At 43.6% G+C, this 21045-nt stretch overlaps 2 protein-coding genes across 9 annotated transcripts; one reads left to right on the forward strand and one right to left on the reverse strand.

The window, feature by feature from the left end:
- Nucleotides 1–533: 533 nt before the first annotated feature.
- Nucleotides 534–14398, reverse strand: gpat3 (glycerol-3-phosphate acyltransferase 3). Of its 3 annotated transcripts, none has more exons than XM_044173570.1 (13): nt 14267–14398; nt 12410–12590; nt 12175–12241; nt 9084–9372; nt 8337–8411; nt 8160–8249; nt 6512–6605; nt 6314–6429; nt 4412–4467; nt 4241–4326; nt 3632–3760; nt 3118–3197; nt 534–2851 (listed from the first exon to the last, which is right to left on the reverse strand). In XM_044173570.1, the coding sequence occupies exons 2-13, from the start codon at nt 12551–12553 to the stop codon at nt 2758–2760; spliced, it is 1320 nt and encodes a 439-aa protein (XP_044029505.1). In that variant the 5' UTR covers nt 12554–12590; nt 14267–14398; the 3' UTR covers nt 534–2757. The 3 variants fall into 3 exon arrangements, 2 of the variants coding, with proteins under 2 accessions (XP_044029505.1, XP_044029506.1); XR_006375453.1 differs by having other exon boundaries at nt 2710–2851; nt 3059–3197; XM_044173571.1 differs by lacking the exon at nt 3632–3760.
- On the forward strand, nt 14397–20991 carry abraxas1 (abraxas 1, BRCA1 A complex subunit). 6 transcript variants are annotated; one of them, XM_044173575.1, is made up of 9 exons: nt 14397–14566; nt 15714–15804; nt 15879–15915; nt 16017–16083; nt 16197–16366; nt 17481–17600; nt 17680–17764; nt 17853–17964; nt 20377–20991. In XM_044173575.1, the coding sequence occupies exons 1-9, from the start codon at nt 14486–14488 to the stop codon at nt 20706–20708; spliced, it is 1095 nt and encodes a 364-aa protein (XP_044029510.1). In that variant the 5' UTR covers nt 14397–14485; the 3' UTR covers nt 20709–20991. The 6 variants fall into 6 exon arrangements, with proteins under 6 accessions (XP_044029510.1, XP_044029511.1, XP_044029512.1 ...); XM_044173576.1 differs by having other exon boundaries at nt 16170–16366; nt 17853–18017; nt 20377–20652; XM_044173577.1 differs by having other exon boundaries at nt 14398–14566; nt 16170–16366; nt 17853–18017; nt 20404–20652.
- The last annotated feature ends 54 nt before the right edge of the window (nt 20992–21045 follow it).

Genomic DNA, 21045 nt, shown 5'->3' on the forward strand with positions numbered 1-21045 from the left:
TCATCCACTGCCTCCGTCACACAAGAGGAGGAAGAGGTTTTGTTTTTCATCATCGAGGACAGACGCTGCCCTTACACAACCTCAATCAGGTGATTATTTCATAACACTTTAAGTATTTCAGGGCTGCACCTATACATTCTTTTCACTATCGATTCATCTGAAAACTATTTTCTCAATTAATTCATGTTAAATAAAATGCTATAAAATGTCCAACGAGACGTCTTCAGATGTCTTGTTTTTTCTGTCTCATAGACAGGACAGGACATTTTAAAACATTAAAGTGGTTCAGCACTGCTAACAAGGTTCAGTGTTTGTGTGTGTAAATGCATGAATGTCCAGGCGCCAGACTATTTACAGATATCTGAGCGCACTACAGACCCGCAGGTATAATAATACACAAAGTCAAAATTCAGTAAAAAATCCAGAGATCTTTTGGCTCTAAAGCCGTTCACTGTGGGGGCCAACACAGCTGGCCAGATGCTGGGCTTTAAAAACAGATGTAAAAACCTTTCATCAGAAGAATAAGAAGAGGAGAGACTCCACATATTTAGTTTCCTTATTTGCACATATACAAGACAAACACATGAAAGCAGATAACAGAAATAAAACAGATGTGACAGTGAAGAAGAAGAAGACTGCCTTCATCTTCAGGGGAAAAAACAGCCGATACGAAAACAAAATAAAATAAATGAGACACAGTTCACCAAGTCAGACGATAAAAATATAAAAGACATCATGAATTAAACGTGACGACGATTTCTTTTTAAAAACATCACAGATAGTGAGTCAGAAAGTGAACATTTATACACAAACACACACATCTGATGAATATTTATACTGCATAAAGCACACTTCTGGTGTTTGCTCTGCGTGATGTTTATAGAAATGTTTCTGCGTGTCCGGGCCTCGCGCTTCAGTTTGGGTCTTTTGTTTTGTGTGAATATTTACGGCAGAGCCAACAGAAAACCAGCTGCATCTTTTAGCATTCTTGCTCAAAACGTTTACTCGAACGAGTAATCGCTTATCGGAACAGCTGCCGTCGATCAACTAATCGATTAATCGACCGATCCGTTCGGCTCTCCAGTGAGTTGCAATCGCTTCGTTTCGGATTTCACAGCAGAGTTCCAGTTTAGAGAACTGACTCACACGTTAGGAGACGAAAGTCAAAGCGGTGTCACGTGTTTCTGCATTTAAAACATCAGCTGACGTGAATCTCTTTGTCTTTGTTGGATATATATATATATATATATATATATATATATATGTATATATAGAGGCTGTGTATATACTATATAAAAAATAAATACATGTTTTTTTTCCTCCACTGCTTTTCTCTGTTATTTATTTTTTTCTATTTTATTTTTTAGATTCTTTTTCTTTATTCTTTTTTCACTTTATTTCTTTTTTCAGTCTGTTCCACTTTTTGTTAAATATGAAAAATTCTAATAATTTTACATTAAGTTTGCTGTTAAGAATAACCTGGGAATATATATATATATATATATATATATATATATTTATATATATATATATATTTATATTTATTTATTTATATATATATATATATATATATATTTTATATATATTTATATTTATTTATTTATTTATATATATATTTTTATATATATATATATATATATACACACACACACATGTTTCTGACGTCGCTTCGCGGTGTGACGGCTGATGATCGCAGACTCTTCGTGGCTTCGGGCATTTTGAGATCTGTGTATTTAAAGTGATGCGTTTACTTGAAACACTGAAACAGAAACACTGTAAAAAATCACTGTGGGAGCAAAGCACTGTTATTAGGTTTTTGCCAAATATGAAAAATATAAAACAATCCAGAAAACACCTGCCATCCTGTTGGGCGGCTGATACAGTAGAGTGATATAAAACATATAATCATGATTGTTTCTGTGAGCGATTTAAAGGCGAAGTGGATCCAGGTTTGCCTGCTTTTCCTCTTATTTACTTTCCTTTTGATCTCTGCCTTCACTTATTCATCTCATCATTTATTAATACATACGCACACACACCACATCTTCTATGCTCAGTTCATCTGACTGTAACTATACTGTGCCGTTTGTCTTCAGGCCTCTTTAGGTCTGTCCGATGTCTGTCAGGTTACACTGCAGCGAAGGAAAAATGAAATAAACAGAGGTGAGGTGAATATAGGTGTGTCTGTCCACAGAGATCCGCACAGGTAAAAGAGAAGCTTACAACAACAGACATTTGGTTTAAAAAACAACAACATTTAAAACGTCTGACGTGTTCACACTGACGAGGCTTCTGGACGCATCACTGCTGTCGGTCCAGCACACACACTTCTGTGTGAAGACGTCTGATAACAGGTGAAGTGTTTTCAGTCTTCAACGAGGAGGAGGAGGAGGAGGAGGAGGAGGAGGAGGAGGAGGAAAGGATGAGCAGGATAGTTGTGTTGTCACACACTGCCCCCTGCTGGTGGAAATACACTCCTACACACACACACACACACACACACACACACTCAGGACGTGAGGAAAATGAAAACAAAGAGTAGATCTGAGCTCTGAGGCTGAGCGCCGGAGTCAGACAGTGTAAAAACTGTAAGATAAGACTTTCAGAGCGAGTAAAAAAAGAGTCTGAAACAGGCCGACTGACGCTTGCAGCTTCTGTGTTTGAGGTTTCCTGCAGATTCAGCTTTCCGAACACACGGAGTTCAACACTTCACATATCACCGGGCGGCTGTCCAGCATCACTCCTGCTCCTCTGTCTTCAGCCGTTCTGTCCGACGACGATGCTGCTGTACATCTTCTGCTGCTCCTCTTTATACGAATCCTTCACCTTTCCTCTCTTCAGTCCTCCGTCCCTGCAACACAGGAGAAACACTTGGTTGGTGAGTTATGAGTAAACGTGCAGGAGTTCAGGAGGAGCATCTTGCATCAGTATTGTATTGCTGTGTCTGCTCACTTCCTGTCATTTCTAAAAGGCGTCAGATGGACGCTTCAATAAAACGCAGTCACTGCGGTGCAGTAGAAAGTACGAAGTTGCTCCCTGGAATGAAGTGAAAACGTACAGTGCTCGGCTGACAGTGTAACGGGGTGCTGTGAGTGTTCAGCGGGTGACCCTGCTCACCATGCCAGGTCCAGCAGTCCTCCCTGACGAGCGATGGCAGATTTCACTCTGTTGGCAAACTGAGCTGCATCCTCGCCGTCCTGCGCACACGACACACAGAGCACACGGTTTCTAAGCACATATATCAGAAGGTCTAAACAGGACATCACACGGGTTTGCATTTCTACAGCGCTGGCCGGACATCTTCGACACGTTCCAGGTAATTATTTGCTTTAAAGAAGCGACAGGTGGAATAGATGTTAGTTAGCGAAGCACTCGGCGGTATAAATGTGTATGAAAAGGTGGGCAGGATGTCACTAAAGTCCAACTTTAGTTTCACTTCAAATGGTCTTAAACCAGTTAACACACACACAGCAGGCAGACGTGAGTGCAGGGAACAGGGAAGTTCAGGGGAAAAGGGTTGGAGGTTGTTTTCTACACCTTCATTTTAAGTGTTTTTAGTAGAATTCAGATGCTACTTGTGGTTTGCTGAATGTGTAATAGGCGTCAGGAGGTTTCAGGTTGAGGTGTGTACCTGTAGGGTCATGGGAGGCAGGTACCACACGTTGACCACGATGGCCCAGCTGGTCATCATCCGCAGCAGGTAGCTGACCATGTTGTATTTGCTGCTGTTCCAGAAAGCGTCACCAAACCGAGGGTCGTACTGAGAAGCACAGCTGGAGTTCACTCACAAGCACTTTCTGAGAGGCGCTTTCACACCGAAGCTGTTACACAGGCGCTGGTGTGTTCGATTGGGTGTGAAAGCTGTCAATCAAACTCTGGTGAGGGCAGGACAACCTGCCTGAAGACAGAGGCTTTCAGTCCAATCGGACACCGACGTGGCTCAACTGGATTTCATGACAGTAGATCTGTGGCTTTAGCATGAACTCGAGAGAGAGACTACTATTGTCACTATTGTTCTGATTGGTTGCCAACCTCGAGAGGGCGGGGCTTGTGTAATATCAGCCAGTCTGAGCGCAGACGCTGGAGGAGAGCAGCTCTTTTCATTGAGACGGTGATGGACAATGACTGATGCCCCTCATCGCCGAAGTATTTAGGTTTACTCTCTGTGTGTTTGTGAAGCTAAATGAAATGAAACCAGCGCCGCGACCTGAGCCCGTTTATCTCATTCAGTGGTTTTTACCTTGATTGTGACCGGGTATATCGTGCCTCCAATTTCAAAGCTTCCCTTCTTAAACATCATGACCGAGGTGTTGTTGACGCAGGTTCCTGTTAAAAAAAGACAGAAGTTATCCGACCGTAAAACCACCGTGGTCATCCTCACAGCACGAGCTGCAGCGCAGCAGACTCTGACCTTCAGGAAATATCAGGATGGGAAGTTTGGTCTTAGCTGCGACGTGAGCTCTCAGCCTGCAGATAGAGGAACAGATTATTAGTCACACAGGACGAGCACTGATCACAACTCTCAAATCAAATGATGGCTACAAGCTGCTGCGTCTCGCCGCAGAGAAGTAAGAAAACAGCCGGGTCGCTGGACTCAAAGCAGAAGTCCTGGAGGTTCCCGCCTCTTCGCTGCTTTTACCCTCATTTTTCTGTCATGCCAATCCCTTCTGACTAAACTCGTTTGCCTTCGTCTGTCTAATGAAGCTAATACCCTAATACTCGCCCTGCTTCTCGCAGAGGCTCACGTCGACAGCATTAAACTGTAAGAGGACGGCATGTCGCGCTGTTCCTTTACAACTCCGCTGCCGCGTTTGAAACCACGTTCGAGGTACTTCAGCTGCTGATATTTGAAGACGCCGTGGCCGTCATGATGGAGAGCGACGGGTTAACAGGATGAGAAGACGCCAACTGAAGGCTGCCGGCTGACTGAAGCTCTTTACACAACAGAGGCAATCCTGTCAACGAGCCTGCGGCACAAAATGTTTTATGTAAAACTGCTGAGTCACTGTTAAATCATCTGTTGAATAAACTCGCCGTCCAGTCGTGAAGATTAGAAACCCTCGGGCTCCTCTAATCTCCGTTTCTTGAGATTTGCTTGTCGGTAACTGGTCCTGACTGGATGTTGTTGTTTAAAAAGACACGATAGCGAAGAAGAGCTGCTCTTCATGACCTTGTTGGGTGTAACTAAGCTGGGGGGGGGGTCAGGCTGACACTACACTGTATCTGACGTGTGGAGTCGGCTTCCTGGTACCGGTTCTGTAATAAAGTGCCATCGTGTACGATAACGGAGACCGAGCAGCATATTGTCCGGTGGTGGACTCAGGCGGTCTGAGGGGCAGGGGTGGAGCTGCACGTGGGGGGGCGTCCTGATGCATTTATGGTGAAACGGTTCCTAACCCTTTTCTAGAATGTAGGGCATCCAAAGAGGGCACTTTAACATGTTTTATCCACCACAGGGGCAACCAAGACGGCACGTTTGAGGCGCCAGGGAGGCCGACTGCCCCCCCCACGAGTCCACCAGTGACTTGGTCGGACAGAGGAACACATCTGACGAATCACGACACAGCTTGCTGGAACGTCACAGAAAAATATTCAACACGGTTTGTTTGATTGTTTTCATGTCACAAAATGCTGTCGTTTATTATAAAAAGGACAGAACCTGCAGGCGGAGCGTGGAGACGGCGAGCTGAGCGGCAGGTTTGTACCCTGCCGAGTAGTTCCTGTGGACTTGGTGAAGTCTCTTCTGCTAACGCTAGCTCACCCGTATACTGAGGAATCACTTGATCTTGACTCCATTAGTTTTTTAGTTGTAGAAAAACTCTCTAGATTCTTAAAAAAACTGAACTTGCATATCTGTGAATACAAGTTTATTTTAAACTGCACACGAGAGAGAGGACCTCTGAGTCGTCTCTGTCCCTCAGGAATTTCCCGTCTTCCTTTATAGTGAAAACCGAGAGAAAACCCAAACTTGGCCGTCCCGTAATGCTAAAACAACGTCTCCCAGCACGACTAGGTCGACCTGGCCCCACACAGGCTTTGCTATCTAGGCAGCTCAAGGTGAAAACTGATACCAGTATCTGTTCCCGCTGCTCCCACAACGCTCGCATGTGTTAAATTTTCGTTTATTCGCGTCATTCTTGCTGCACGAAGACCTTAACGCTGGACGACACACAAGTGAATAGCTTTTACAATATTTTAGAACTGCATGCAAAATCCTACAAGAAACAATCGCTGCTGGTGTTTCCTGCAGTGAAGGTGCTTCTGTTTTGCTGTTGGTTGGTATTTCCTCTCACCGACTCTCCGTCTGTCTCACCTGCTGGTCACGGCGTGGCGGTCTTTCATCTCGGACCTCTCGAACCAAACGTGAGGACACGACCTCACCATCGACCTCTGAATGACCCCCATCAGACCTCCGTGAATCTGACCCACCTGCGGACGACACGGCGCACAGAGCGGTGACGTCAAACCACCTGGAATAAGAGACGCCGGCCCGCCTGTCGATGATACTCACCATGGCGTAGCAGCCGTCATTGGCCAGAATCACAACATCGATCGGTGACGTGTGATTTGCAACACAGATTCCTCCTTTCTGAGGCTTATTTTCTCTGTAGGAACAAAACGATAACTGCATTCAAAAGTATACTTACAGTAGATATCAGCTTCACGCAGTTAAAGTATCAGTAGTAAAAGTACACAAGTATTATCAGCTTCATGCAGTAAAAGTACTGCAGTAAAATGTCTCCTTCTGTCTGACATTATTAGATTGTTAATACTGATGCATCAACGTTAGAGCAGCATTTTACTGTTGTAGCTGCTCGAGGTGGAGCTAGTTTTAACTGCTTTATATACTGTTAGCTAGTTTTAACCGCTTTATATACAGTTAGCTAGATTTAACTACTTTAACACAGTTAGCTAGTTTTAACTGCTTTAACACAGTTAGCTAGTTTTAACTGCTTTATATACAGTTAGCTAGATTTAACTGCTGTATATACAGTTAGCTAGTTTTAACTGCTTTATATACAGTCAGCTAGTTTTAACTATTTTATACACAGTTAGCTAGTTTTAACTGCTTTATATACAGTTAGCTAGATTTAACTGCTTTATATACAGTTAGCTAGTTTTAACGTTTATACACAGTTAGCTAGATTTAACTGCTTTATATACAGTCAGCTAGTTTTAACTGCTTTATATACAGTCAGCTAGTTTTAACTGCTTTATATACAGTTAGCTAGATTTAACTGCTTTATATACAGTTAGCTAGTTTTAACGTTTATACACAGTTAGCTAGATTTAACTGCTTTATATACAGTCAGCTAGTTTTAACTATTTTATACACAGTTAGCTAGTTTTAACTGCTTTATATACAGTTAGCTAGTCTTAACTGCTTTATATACAGTCAGCTAGTTTTAACTATTTTATACACAGTTAGCTAGTTTTAACTGCTTTATATACAGTTAGCTAGATTTAACTCCTTTATATATAGTTAGCTAGTTTTAACTGCTTTATATACAGTTAGCTAGATTTAACTGATTTATATACAGTTAGCTAGTTTTAACTGCTTCATATACAGTTAGCTAGTTTTAACTGCTTTATATACAGTTAGCTAGTTTATACACAGTTAGCTAGTTTTAACTGCTTTATACACTGTTAGCTAGTTTTAACTCCTTTACGTAAAGTTAGCTAGTTTAGTCCAGTGGTTCCCAACCTAGGGGTCGGGCCCCTCCAAAGGGTCACCAGATAAATCTGAGGGGTTGTGAGATGATCAATGGGAGAAGAAAGAACAAAAAGTTCTGATACACAAATCGGTTTTCAGTTTTTGGACTTTTCTCTAATCTTTGATCATTTGAACAGTTATTGAAATGAAACCATGTGAGAAGTTTAGAGGAGAAATGTCTCTTTGGTGGATCTGATAACAACTCAGAGACACTGAAACATGACAAGGAGACACAACTACACACTGATTTTATAGAAGAGGTCACAAGTCAAACAGTTTGGAAACACTGGTTTAATCTTTGACAGCGTGCTGTAATTTATAAACTTGTTTTTAATGTAAAATCTTAATCTGAAAATCAACCAGTAACTCTAGCTGTCAGCTGTTTGTTAGCAGCTCCTAATGTGTGAAACAAAGTTAATAAATGAAGGAATGAGAAGTAACTGACTTGTTGTGGTAATGGATGGTGGCTGACAGTCCTCTGGCACAGATCCTGTAGCAGGTCAGATGGACCAGCTCGCTCAGCCAGTTCTTCACACTGATGCACACACAGGAAATACACAAGGTTTAGAGCCAGAACTTTAAACGACTTCTTTGAGGCTGTTGCTGTGGCTTGTTGCTGTACCTGCTCTCGGGCAGAAATCCGACCAGAATCGTTCCGATCGAGAGCCACGAGAGGCCGATGATGGCCAAAGTAATCCTGCAGGAACACAAGAGGGAGGACGTGTTGAAAAGTCTAACGTCAAAGGATCATTCTGGTTCGTTACAACTTGGAGTCTTATGTTTGTAGCGTTGTCCGTCACTTTTATCAGTAATAGTAAAATCGTACTAACCCTGAAAGCCCCAGAGTCACTGTGTGTTTTTTCTAATAACATCAGGAACTCATCAGGAGCGGGATTTTTCTGAGCGCCGCAAACTAAACGACCGAAATGGCTCTTTGTGTAGTCAGAATTTGATCCATTCAGTCCATTGAGATTTGGAAAGTCTAGAAGGGTCGTATGATTCAATTATTTTATTCATCTACTGAGCATGTGCTCAACCGGCTCAGCTGGAGAAGGACTCTACTGAGCATGCTCAGGCCCACGACACGTAAGCGTGAGGAAGCCCACAGACGCTTCGCTGGCGTTTGCTCCCTGAGAGCAAATATCATAGGACTGAATAAAGGTGCCATTTGAGCCCAGCCAGCCTGCAGAGGAATCTCATTTCTGCTGCTTGTATCTGTGATTTTATCCAGAAAACAAGACGCAAGCTGTAACAAACCTGATTTATCCTTTAAAACACACACGGGACCAACTGATAAGCTCCGCGTGCCTCTTTTGAAAACATCGCCATCTCCCCGAGGAGGCGAGAGGCTGCTTTGCCTCAGACCGACCTGAGAGGGAAGAGGACGCAGTAGCGCACGAAGACGCCGAGGCCCCAGATGACGGTGAGGCGGAGGCTGATGTAGCGGAAGTTCTGGTTGGTTCGGGTGAGGAGGTTCCAGGAGGCCAGCTCCTCCGAGGAGAAGCGCTGGGTCACCTGGTCGTCCGCAATGCTCTCCAAACCTTTCTTGCAGAAGTAGAAGGCGTCGCTCAGAGCAAACTCGCCCCCCGCCAGGGCCCGGGAGCTCCGCAGCTGCCCCATCTCCTCCTCCATCGAGCCCCCCGCTCGCTCAATGATCCCTGGGACACAAAACCGTAGGTTACAACCGCACCAAAACACCAGCCCATATCAGCTGATCGCAGATATGCATGTTGGCATGTTTATCAGCGATGTAGCTGATGCGTTTGAGGTCATTTAGAAACAGTGTCTCCGGTTGTTAATACATTTTCTGACGACTGACTAATCAACGTAAAGAAACTTTTGTGATAAGAATTCCTTGAGAGAACAGTGACTCCGATCTGCAGTGTTTGTTTTTACAGTGTAGAAATCAACTTGCTGGATAAACTCGGTTTCTAAGTGACCTCAAACACATCTTTGATATTTCTCTGCTGACATTTACTGTTACTGAACCACCAACATAGACGTCGAAACCATATATCTGTGTGCCATATCGGCACTCCACTCCTGGGTACATAAGACACAATCAATATAATAAACGTCTATGTGATGAATGTTTGGGTGTGTCTCCTCCAACCTTCATCCTCTCATTTACCTCCACACCTCTGTATACACAAGTGTTTAACTCGACTGGAGTCTGATGTAAGAACACACACTGCGATCGTTTGGTACGCTGTGTTGTGTAACGTCAGATATGTGACTCATTAACTAACACAAAAAACCACCTCTGTGTGTTTTAAAACACAGGAAATTAAAACGTCTGTCTCGTAAAGCTGCAATACCAGGACAAACACGAGCATGTTCTGACTCATAATCGTTTTAATAATTAGCTGCCGGATATATTAATGATTCAAAAGGTCGTTTAGTTTTCCACATGTGTAGATGTCTCTGTGACGGGAGCTCTTTCTAAAGCTTGAAGTGAGATTAAAACAAGCTGCAGGAGGAACAGCGTGCATTATGCTGAAGCAGAAACAGTCACGAGGACGCTGACCTCTCAGAAACGTTTAACCCCTTAACGTACAGCTTCGTTTCCCCGGATATCATCACTGTAATATCCAGGATGAGGGCGGTTCTGTGTTTTTAGCAGCAGGCAAACAGCAGGAATTTGATATTTGCTAATGTGGGGTTAAAAAAACGTTTTGTCACACACAAATTCTTCTGTAAAGAGCATTTTTACTGGTTTCCAGCAATTAGCTTTATCTCTAGTTACTGAAAATGTCCACGTATACGCTGTCAAGACATCGTGGCGATGAGTTTTCTACCCGCCGCTGCACACATCCTCGATTGTTAGTAAATGGGAAACCCGTCTACATGGACTGACACATGCTTGTATGTCGATGTAAGAATACTTTATGTTCAGTAATAAGCATGTATGCGTGCACTGTATTTCTGTTTTGCCCCGCAGTAATGAAAAGTATACTGCCTGAGTGCGTAATGAGCGACAGCCGGCGGACTGCTGCCTGCTAACGCGCAGCAGATGTGACACACAGCCAGCGTCTCACAGTCAACTGCATGTGGGCACGAGTCTGCTGTTTGGCTAAACTTATGCAATCTGCTGTTGCATCATCATCCTGAGACGGGCCATGTGTTTTTCACGCTGCATCCCGACATCAGACGCTGGAACTGACCAATGGGGAGCCCCTCCACACACACACACACACACACACACACATGATCTCTGCAGCTGAAACAAATCCCTCATACAGCAGGACACAATGTCCTGAGAGCACAAACGAGGAAACACAGCTGCTGCTTCCCAACGCCGCCTCCTGTAACACCGCACATCTGCTGAACCTGGTTTATACATTTACTCCTTTAGTTGTTGTAATCTGAATTTAAAAGCCTAACCGGAGACCGGGGCCTGCAAATCAGCTCCAGCTAGTCCTCCTGTGTGCAGAAGTGTTGCAAGAATGTTTATTTCCACTATCGATTAATCTGCAGATGAACTATTTTGTCTATGAAATATCAGAAAATAGTGCCTGTTATGATTCCCTGCATCGATTTGAATCCTTTTCTTTTTTAAACGGTCAGCTGTCTGTTGTTGTGGACAGTGATGCCACTGATGACGGCCACAGGCCAGAGGGGGAAGCTTCTCCAGAAGAGACAATAAGTGTGTTTCCGTCCGAGGTGAAAATGTGCAGAAAAAACCTCACGCTCTCACGTTTGACTGGAAGTCACGTGACCAACTTACACTCGCAGGGTTTCACGACGGTTGCTGATGGATGATCCGAGCCGTTACGTCAGAGATCCGTCATCTCAACGAACTGAAGTATTTCTACTTTACACTCCGCTACATTTACTCAGCAGCTGCACTTTAGAGATTCAGAGGGTTTACTAACCCACAAAACATTTCGACCAACTTATAAAATGATAGATCATCTTCATCTGAATATCCTACTTAACACACCAGTAATAATGATAATACATACGAATATATCAGTCAGTCTGAATAATATGTATTTTTTCTTCAGTAAGACTCTGAATGCTTCCTCCACCACAGTCATTTACTAACTCAACTTTTTATTGTTAATTAATTAAAGTTTTAGATTTTTTGTCTATTTTATTTGTTATTTCTTTGTTTTGTTTTTTTATTTACCATTTGCCTCTTTTCTTTTTCTTGTTTCTTCTTTTTCTTTTGTTAGATTTTTATTATTTATTTCTTGTATGTATTAAGGTGTTGCTCCGGGTATTCGGAATATTGTTTCTTGATGATGTTTTGGAATATTATTGACTGTCTGAAGTCATACAGTTACATACGTGTGCGTCATCATTAATTACTGTTAAAAACTATTAAAAACTGTTGTTTTCAAGTATTTGCGGTCCTGCTGCAGCTTTCCAGGAGCCCGATGAAGCGGCGAGTGAATCGCTGCTCAGTAAAGATCCTGGATTATACGTTTGTCTGAGCTTTATGTTATCTGACTCACCATTGGGCAGAGGCACGGGCACGCTGGGCTGCTCCCGACGTCCCCTCTGGATTCGTAACGTGGCCCACTGCAAAGAAAGTTATTTTCAGATGACCTCTGACACGATGCCTGCTGCTGCACATTTCCTAACTGTACAAACATATTAAGTAAGGAGTGAAGAGGGCGACCGCAGGTTCTCCCGAGGACAAACTAAAACTAAAAAAACTCAGAAATCTGAAAGAAGACGCTCCGTTACCTCCAGGATTTTGACCAGGATCTGGATGTAGACCCCGGTGACCCCCAGAGAGAGGCCGAACATGGCAGGAAGCATGATGAGGAACACCACCACAAACATCCACGCCTGGAAAGCACCGACAGCCACGCACCAGAGGTCCTCCATCACTGACAGCTGAGCAACTCCGAGCTCACGCCATCCTCTGCAAGCAGGACAAACAGCACCAGAGTCAATGCGCTTTTCCAGCCAAATTAACAGAATGGTTTAATCACTTTGCACTTTGGTCCAGGCTGAAATATGTCAACAACTAGCGGACGGACTGAGAATACATTTTGTACAGATGTTCATTCGTCTCCAGAGGAGGAATCCTGCTGATGATCCTCTGACTTCTCCTCCACGAGGTTCACATTTTTGGTTTTTACTGAAATGGACGGACTGCGATGAGACGTGCTTCATCGTTCATGCTCCCCTCAGGATGAACTGTAATAACTCTGCTGATCCTCTGACTTTCCATCTAGCGCCACCATCAGGTCGACATGTTAACGTGTCCGACACTTTGGTTTCTGACCAAACACCTGCAGAGCTGCTGACGCTCCCATCAGCCTCAGCTGAAACGGTCGACGTAAAATTAGAAAAGGTCATTATTTTTAATAATTGTTTCGTCATTTGAGTCATTTTTCAATCAAAAATGCTAAACATTAGCTGGTTCCAGTTCCAGATTTTCTGCTTTTCTCTGTTTTACATCACAGTAACTGAATATCTTTGGCTTTCGGACTGTTGGCCGGACAAAACAAGACGTCACCTTGGGCTCTGGGGCTTTTCCACTATTTTCTGACATTTTTTATAAACCAAACAATTAAATCAGTTAATCAAGAAAATAATCGGCAGATTAATCGATAATGAAAATAACCGTTAGTTGCTAACTCTCAACCTAACTGAGAGAAAAATGTATCGATCAGTCTAAATAAGCACATTTCGTATCGTTCTGTAGAACTGAACAGAACACTAATTAGGCTGTAATTAAGCTTTGACATGATTTCAGTTTTAAGCTGTTAGCATGTGGCTGAAAGGTGCAGGTCAGCATTTACTGTGACGTCATTGAAAATGGGGTTAGGGTTAATGAAAATGGAAATCAATGAAATGGTGCCACAACTGTAACTCAGTGCCTCTAGTCAGGTACTGTACTGTAGTACCATTTTAAGGTTCTTGTACTGTACAACTTTATGTTATTTTACACTTCTAGATTTTCAGAGGGAAGTATTGTACTTTTTATTAGTAGATTCTGAATTTTCATACAAAACATGATTATCTTGTAAAATATGTCGCACCTTTATATGTACATCTTTGCAGCATATTATATCTGTGTGTACGTCTTTATCTCGACCAGTTAACAGCATTGAAGTGCTGCTTACGTGCTAATGCAATAATAAAATATTATTTAAACACGATGTGAAACAAATAATAATTATTAATTAATTAATTAATAATTTAACATTCTGAAAGGGGACATTTGGCATTATGAGTACTTTTTGCTGGTAATACTTCTGTACTTTTACTTTGATGTTGAAATCATGACTTTTACATGTAATGGAGTGTCTTCACATTATTGTATTTCTACTTTTCCTTAAGTGTAAACTTGTGTCTGACTGTAAAGTATAAACTTGTGTCTGACTGTAAAGTATAAACTTGTGTCTGACTGTAAAGTGTAAACTTGTGTCTGACTGTAAAGTGTAAACTTGTGTCTGACTGTAAAGAGGAAGCAGCTGAGCGGTGAGAAGCAGCCGCACCGTTAGAGTTCAGGCTTATGTAAACTGCAGTAAAAACTAAAGGACAGTGACACAGACAACAAACAACACCTGTTTTAGGTGAAATAAATACCTGAGAGTCGGTGCGCCCGCAGCAGCAGATCAGACGTCCCGTCGGAACAAAAGAAACGGCGTGTTCAGTTCCCACCCAGCCAACTCGGTGGGCTGTTTAAAACACGCCCCTCCGGTAGCTTCCTAATGGCGGACTGCGCCGGGAAAACGCAGACTTTTACTGCGCTTATGTTGCGCTTCACCGACGCGTCTGACACGATCTTTGTAGTCAACAGGCAAGATGGCGGAGCCGACCGTCCGTGTGTCTGGGATTGTTTTATCTTCTCTAATGTTCCAGCATGTTAACAGTGATTCAGACGTGGTGAGAAACACATTCATGTCTCATTAAAAATCGATATGTTTACAATGGACCCCGCTCGGCGGTTAACTAGTTGAAATGTTTCCGGTTGAGGAGGAAAGCTAGCAAACAGAAGTGTCCCAACGTTATTAACACACTTCTTCGGTTCTTGTTGTTAATTGTTAAGGTTTCAGCCCGGGGTTTGGAGCATTGAAGAAGTGTTTGTCGTTTAAGTGAAGCTAAAACTCCCACCAACTTTTTTTTTTTTAAATCAAGCTAAGAGTCAACAGTCCCGACACACCAGACTCAGTTCTAAATTCCTCAAATTTAACGTGACAGCGATTATGGACAAGTATACACACGTTGTGAAATGTGACTAAATACATTTTAAAAGGCATGCGGGTCTGCTGGGAAATTCGGCAAATGTATAATCCAACAAGCGATTCTAACATGAGTCAAATATCGGCATAAAGAGCTGGTTCCGTTACCGCTGCGATGCATCACACCGTTACTTCACAGCAACACATCAGACACAAACAGCAGAATTTAAGGTGTAGTTCACAGGGCCGGAGTCAGGATTTTAGAAATGTTGAGGTCATGAGTCCCCCTAACCACCATCTTCATTTATTTGTATTATTTGGGCTTCAGCTAATGAATATTTTCATGATCAAATAGTCTCTGTAAGAAGTGGATCAGACAGCTGCTGCTCACTAAGACCAGGAAAGTCCACATCAGTCCAGTTCTCAGGTCTTTACACTTGCTTCCTGCATCAAAGAATTGATTTTTAAATACTCCTGTTAGTTTATAAAGTGCTGAATGGTTCCACGTACCTGGAACAAACTCCCAGAAAACCGGAAGCCCTTTAACTTTCTGCCTTTTTATTAAATTAAATTTGAAGCAGAGAATATTTTTGTCAAAATAGTTGCTGATTATTTTTCTGTCGATCGACTAATCTGTTAAATTCAATTTCAGCATGTTTTTATCTTTTTAAATCCCGTTGATGTTCTTTTAATCCCCTTTTGTTTCTCAGCATACGGCTCAGTGTGGACTCAGATGTCTCCGAGACATAACTGTTGTTTATTTCTATCATGTTGAATAAACACCCTTTAATGTTAATATCCGACATTTAATCACAAAGTAGGAGTTTAAAAGTCGTCTCGTCGCTTTGCAGGAAGGTTTCGTCCTCGGAGAGAGCAGATTCGAGGAGCAGATCACCATCAGTGACTCTCAGGCTGATCACATTCACATTGAGGAAACATACAGTAGGTTCATGTTGGTCACACGCAGCGTTACGTCCTCGCCGCCACGTGATAATATATCTTCATCTCTTTAACAGGTGTCCAGAAGCACGTCGCCTGCCACAAGCTGAACGAGTGAGTACTGCAGATACGCTCTCGTGGCTGCAAATCCCATTTCATAAAGTCACAGCAGCTGTTCACAGCGCAGATGTTTGTCCTGATCTCTGTGTTCGCAGCTTCTACGACAGTGTAGGACGCGTGGACTCGGACGCCGTGAAGAGAATCCTGGCAGACAATAAGCAGGTAAGTCGAAAACATCCAGCTGACAAACGTTCGATGATTTGAACCGTGCATTTGAAACGTTTTGCTCTCGTGTTCGACGCTCGGAGGAGAGCGTGATCGGTTGGTACCGACAGCGCAGGAACACAGATCAGCAGATGACGTTCAGGGAAAAGATCGTCCACGAGCAGCTGAAGACGTCTCTGTCCAACCCTCACGTGATCTTCGTGCTGCTGACGCCCAGCAAGTTAACGCCCGCAGGGTCGACGCACAGGATGGAGTACGCTGCCTTCATCTCCCGCAGCAGGTGACTGAAGCTGCTCACGGGCCCTGTTTACACCTGGCATCAACGTAACTTAGCAACAAGTAAAGCCTAAATCCGTCCGTCAGGAAACTCCGTAAATCACCCAGAGACGAGGCGGAGCAGCCGGAGGACGTCAGAGGGAAAACCGGAAAATACTTTCTCCGTAAGACGAAGCAGTTTCACCAAAATCAGTTAGAAAAAGTTGTGTTTCTGTACAGTACACACTCCGCCACGGCGTCGCTCGTCTCACTCGTGGACTGATAAACAGTAAACTCCTCATGTTCAGGTTAAAAACAACGACGCATTTGGTCTTTGAAACGGAAACGTGTTTATTTGCATATAGAGCATCCGATCACGAGCTGAACGCTTGTGATCGGAGACGCATGTTAGTGCCAGATGTAAACAGGACCTTTATATTTATATATATATATATATATATATATGTTGGCTTCTTCAGTAATCTGATGTCTTTAGCTTCATGAAACGAGAAACCTGGTCTCTGTAATCAGGGCAGTATAAACCTGGAGAAAGTACATTTACTCAGCTGCTGTACTGAAGTGCAGTTTTGAGGTACTTGTACTTTACTTGAGTATTTTCATTTTCTGCTGCTGTACACTTCCGCTGCGCCACGTCTCAGAGGGAAACTCTGGACTTTTTACCGCACTACATTTATCTGATGACTTTAGTTACTTTGCAGATTCAGATTAACAATACAATACATAGCAACAAATAAATCCCGATGTATTATTACAGGTTAGGATGAAACTTTATTGATCCCCAGGGGTCGATTCACAAGCTACCCAGCAGAATATAAAATGAGCTGCACCTCTGTACCAGCTGCATTAAAGTCATGAAAACAGCAATGAATCAATGATTATAATCCAATAATATATATTCTGCATGATGAGTACTTCAAGTATATTTTGATGCTAAGACTTTTGTACTTGGTAAGATTTTGAATGCAGGACTTTTAGTATTTCTACACAGCGGTATCAGATCTGAGTAGTTCTTCCACCGCCGGTTAAACGCTGTTATTATTCACGTTGTGACAGACAGCTGAAGTCTGTGTGTGTGTGTTTTCTCGGCTCTGATAAAGTGTGTTTCTTGTTCTGCGAAGGCGGTTCGTGAATGTTCCTGTGCTGGTCAACAACCTGGGTTTACTGGAGCAGCTGGCGTACTGGAAGGTGTCCGCTTCGTGCTCTGCGGTGGGTTATGACCTCACCATGAAGAAACACGGGTACGGCCCTGCGCACAGCGACGAGGTCTGCGTCCGATCTGCTCGTGTAACTGAAGGTTTATTTCGTCTGTTGCTCCAGGTCCAAGTTCTTCTCCTCCAACGGGCTGCTGAGAGAAGTCAACGAAGTGAATACGATGAATGACTCGCTGCAGTCGGAGCTGCAGGTGAGCAGCGGGAGGCGAAGCGTCGGAGCGTGCCTTTTAACTTCCCCGCTGCTTCGCACGCTCATTCTTTGTGTTTTCCGTTGGACAGAAAGCGTGCGGCGCCGTGGAGGCGAGCGAACGTCTGGTCGAAACTCTGCAGGCGGACGTTTCGGCTCTGAGGCGGCGGCTGAGTGAGAAGAAGCAGAGCGGCGCAGGAAAAGGTTCGCCGGTGTCTCTGTGTGTCCGAGTGTCACTGAATGCAGCCGGTCAGGTGGTAATAATAATAACAATAATAATAATAACAATAATAATAAAACTTTATTTATAGAGCACTTATCAAAACAAAGTACAAAGTGCTTCACAACAGGATAAACAAAACACCACAGTGAAAGATGAAATATAAAGAAATAAAATACACAAAAGCAGTAAAATAACCAGTTCAGGTAAAATCAGGATCTGCTTCCAGATAAAAATGTGTTTTGAGACGAGACTTAAACGAAGACTCTGACTCAGACAGCCTGATGTCTTCGGGCAGGTTGTTCCAGAGCCTCGGGGCCCTGATGGCCAAAGCTCTGTCCCCCTTAGTTTCCATCCTGGACTCAGGAACAGACAGGAGACCCCTGCCCGAAGATCTCAGACTACGTGAAGGTTCATCAGGGACTACAAGGTCTAAAATACAGTCTGGAGCCATGAAGAGCCTTAAAAGTCATCAACAAGATCTTAAAATCAGTCCTGAAACCAACAGGGAGCCGATGTAAAGAGGCTGAACCAGGTGTGATGTGGTCGCACCTCTGGGTCCTGGTTTACAGCCGAGCAGCTGAGTCCTGTTCAGTCTGCAGTCTGTCAGAGTGTTTAGATTAAGACGAGTGAACGGGCTGTTACAGTAATCGAGGCGTGAGGAGATAAAAGCACGTACAACAGTTTCTGCATCACTAAGATTTAAAATAGATCGGATTGTTGTAGTATCGATGGTATCGATCCTGTGACGTGCTCAGAGATTACCGGTGGTCTCGTACTGTAGCGCTGGAACAAAAACCGTGATCTAGATTCGGTCTCAGAAACGATTAGTCTATTAATCGATTAGTTGATCAACAGAAAAATAATCTGCGTCCGATTCATCTTTTCAATTATTTTCAAGCAAAAAAATAGAGAAAAAAATGGCAAACGTTCTCTACGTCCGGCCTCTCGCAGGTGAGGACTCTCTGCTTTCCTGTGTTTTACATTAAAGTGAACAGAATATTTTGGGGTTTTGAGCTGATGGTCTGACAGAACAAGATATCTGAAGGCGTCGCCTTAGACTCTGGGAAGTTATGATTTTATAGTTTAATGATTATTAATGATACGGTGTAGTCCCTCGTTCGTCCAGGAGTTTTCTATCGTAGAAAAGGTTTCAGTCGTAGTCGTCTGGACGCTGTTTTCAGAAAGGATCTTTAGACAGCACGATGTTCCTGTTTTCTTTAAACCAGGCAACACTTTAAGACAGAAACTCGTTCACCCTGAGGACAAGATGTCCACACAGAAACAGAGCGATGTAGTTTACTCCATTCAGTGCAGTGAGGAAAACTGCAAAGAACGGTACATAGGTGAGACCAAACAGCCACTTCACAAAAGACTTCATCAGCACAGACGACACGCTGACTCGGGATCGCAGAGCGCCGTGCATTTGCATCTAAAAGCTACAAACCACACATTTGAAGACAGCGAGGTGAAGATTCTCAGTAGAGAGAAGAGTTGGTTTGAAAGAGGAGTCAAAGGAAGCCATTTTTGTGAAGAAAGAAAACCCCTCTTTGAACAGAAATGGTGGTCTGAGATTCAATCTGCCCAAAGTTTACCACAGTGTATTAACACCGTGGTCAAGCCAATCACATGCTAATCAGGTACTTAACAGTGATGAGGGAGGTGCAGCCAGAAAACAATAGGCCTGATTACTGATTACTGGGCCATCATGGAAACTATTAGGTCAGTTTCAGGTGAAACTAGGCAGGTAATCAACAGACACTCAGGTAGACTCCTTCCTGAGGGCGGGGCTTAAGCAACACAGAGTAGCTTAAATTTCTGAGTTCTCAGACCATTTTCACAATTGAGAATGGCTTCCGGATGGGAGCCGAAACGTCTTGATTCTGAAAACAGCGTCCAGACGACTACGACTGAAACCTTTTCTACGATTATTAACGATCACAAAAGTCTTCCCCTGGTGCACAGCGTAGGGACTCGGGTGACTGTACTGGCGACTGGTTTGTTTGCTAACAAGCTACAAACAGGTGAGTCAGCTGTGGAGACGCACGCTTGTTGATGGAGCTAGGCTAGCAGTTCCCCCCCGCTTTCAGTCTTTGTGCTAAGCTAAAGGCAGCGGGGTGTGTGCTTGAACCAAACTAGTTCGCACAAAGCGTCGTCCAACCGCGGCCAATCGCTGTCTGTGAGCAGTTTGAAGCAGACTGACCCCCAAGCTAAACACATCCTAGACCTCTCCCTGTAATGGATGCACCACGATGAAAGTGATTATCAATAATGGACGGTGCTACGCTGATCGACCCAATATATATTTCATCATTACAGTTAAACAGGCTGCAAGTGCGACACCTTTAGTTTCAGATCAGATGTGCAGAATATTTTCCCTTGTTTCACTGCAACAGGTTCAGGACTGTTTTGTGTGTCAGCAGCGGCGGACGACGATCCACCGGAGCAGAAGAACAACCTGCTGCTGCAGGAGGCCGTCAGAGCGCTGTTCGCCTGCTCTCCTCTGTTCCGCTCTCAGACCCTGACCCTGGAGGCCTTTCCTGTCCCCGACGTCTGCCGCAGCGCCGAGCAGGACGCCGACGTCTCCGCGACAACGCCGACGCGCTCGGACACAGCAGGCGCTCAGGAAACTCTCTCCCCGCTGCGTCCCGGCAGGACGAACTCCCGGAAAAGGCTGAAAGACGTGCTGCCGGGGACGGAGAGGAAACGCAGGAAAAGCAAATCTTGATGTCAAACGGTTTCTCAACGTGCCGGCCGGTGAAAATAAGACGCTACTTGATAATAATCGATCTGCTTCGTATTCGTGGAAACCAAACTCCAGCTGGTTTTTAATCATTTCTCGTTCACATTAAGCTGATTTTAATGTCACTAAACAGTTTGAGTAATTGCAGTTATGATGACAAACAGTTGTCACAAAGCAAGTTAACAGCATGTGTACAGTTATGATATATTTTGAGAATTGTTTAAAGATGTGTTCTGATAAACGACTTTGTAGTCATTCATTTAATTGACAGAAATGCTATTTTTATTGTGTGGAAACAAGCTAACAGCCTACAGTCATGCTA

Source organism: Siniperca chuatsi, linkage group LG18, assembly GCF_020085105.1.
Source record: "Siniperca chuatsi isolate FFG_IHB_CAS linkage group LG18, ASM2008510v1, whole genome shotgun sequence".
In the NCBI taxonomy this organism is placed as follows: Eukaryota; Metazoa; Chordata; class Actinopteri; order Centrarchiformes; family Sinipercidae; genus Siniperca; species Siniperca chuatsi.

Bases quoted from the DNA above. Each gene is read 5' to 3' on its own strand.
- gpat3 (XM_044173570.1), bottom strand. From the start codon at position 12,553: ATGGAGGACCTCTGGTGCGTGGCTGTCGGTGCTTTCCAGGCGTGGATG. The intron at 9,373-12,174 runs GTGAGTCAGATA...TTTGTGTCCCAG, and splicing joins GCCCGTGCCTCTGCCCAATG to GGATCATTGAGCGAGCGGGG. The intron at 3,198-3,631 runs GTACACACCTCA...TCGTGTGCGCAG, and splicing joins TGCCTCCCATGACCCTACAG to GACGGCGAGGATGCAGCTCA.
- abraxas1 (XM_044173572.1), top strand. From the start codon at position 14,486: ATGGCGGAGCCGACCGTCCGTGTGTCTGGGATTGTTTTATCTTCTCTA. The intron at 15,805-15,878 runs GTAGGTTCATGT...TCTCTTTAACAG, and splicing joins TCACATTGAGGAAACATACA to GTGTCCAGAAGCACGTCGCC. The intron at 17,765-17,852 runs GTGAGCAGCGGG...TCCGTTGGACAG, and splicing joins CGCTGCAGTCGGAGCTGCAG to AAAGCGTGCGGCGCCGTGGA.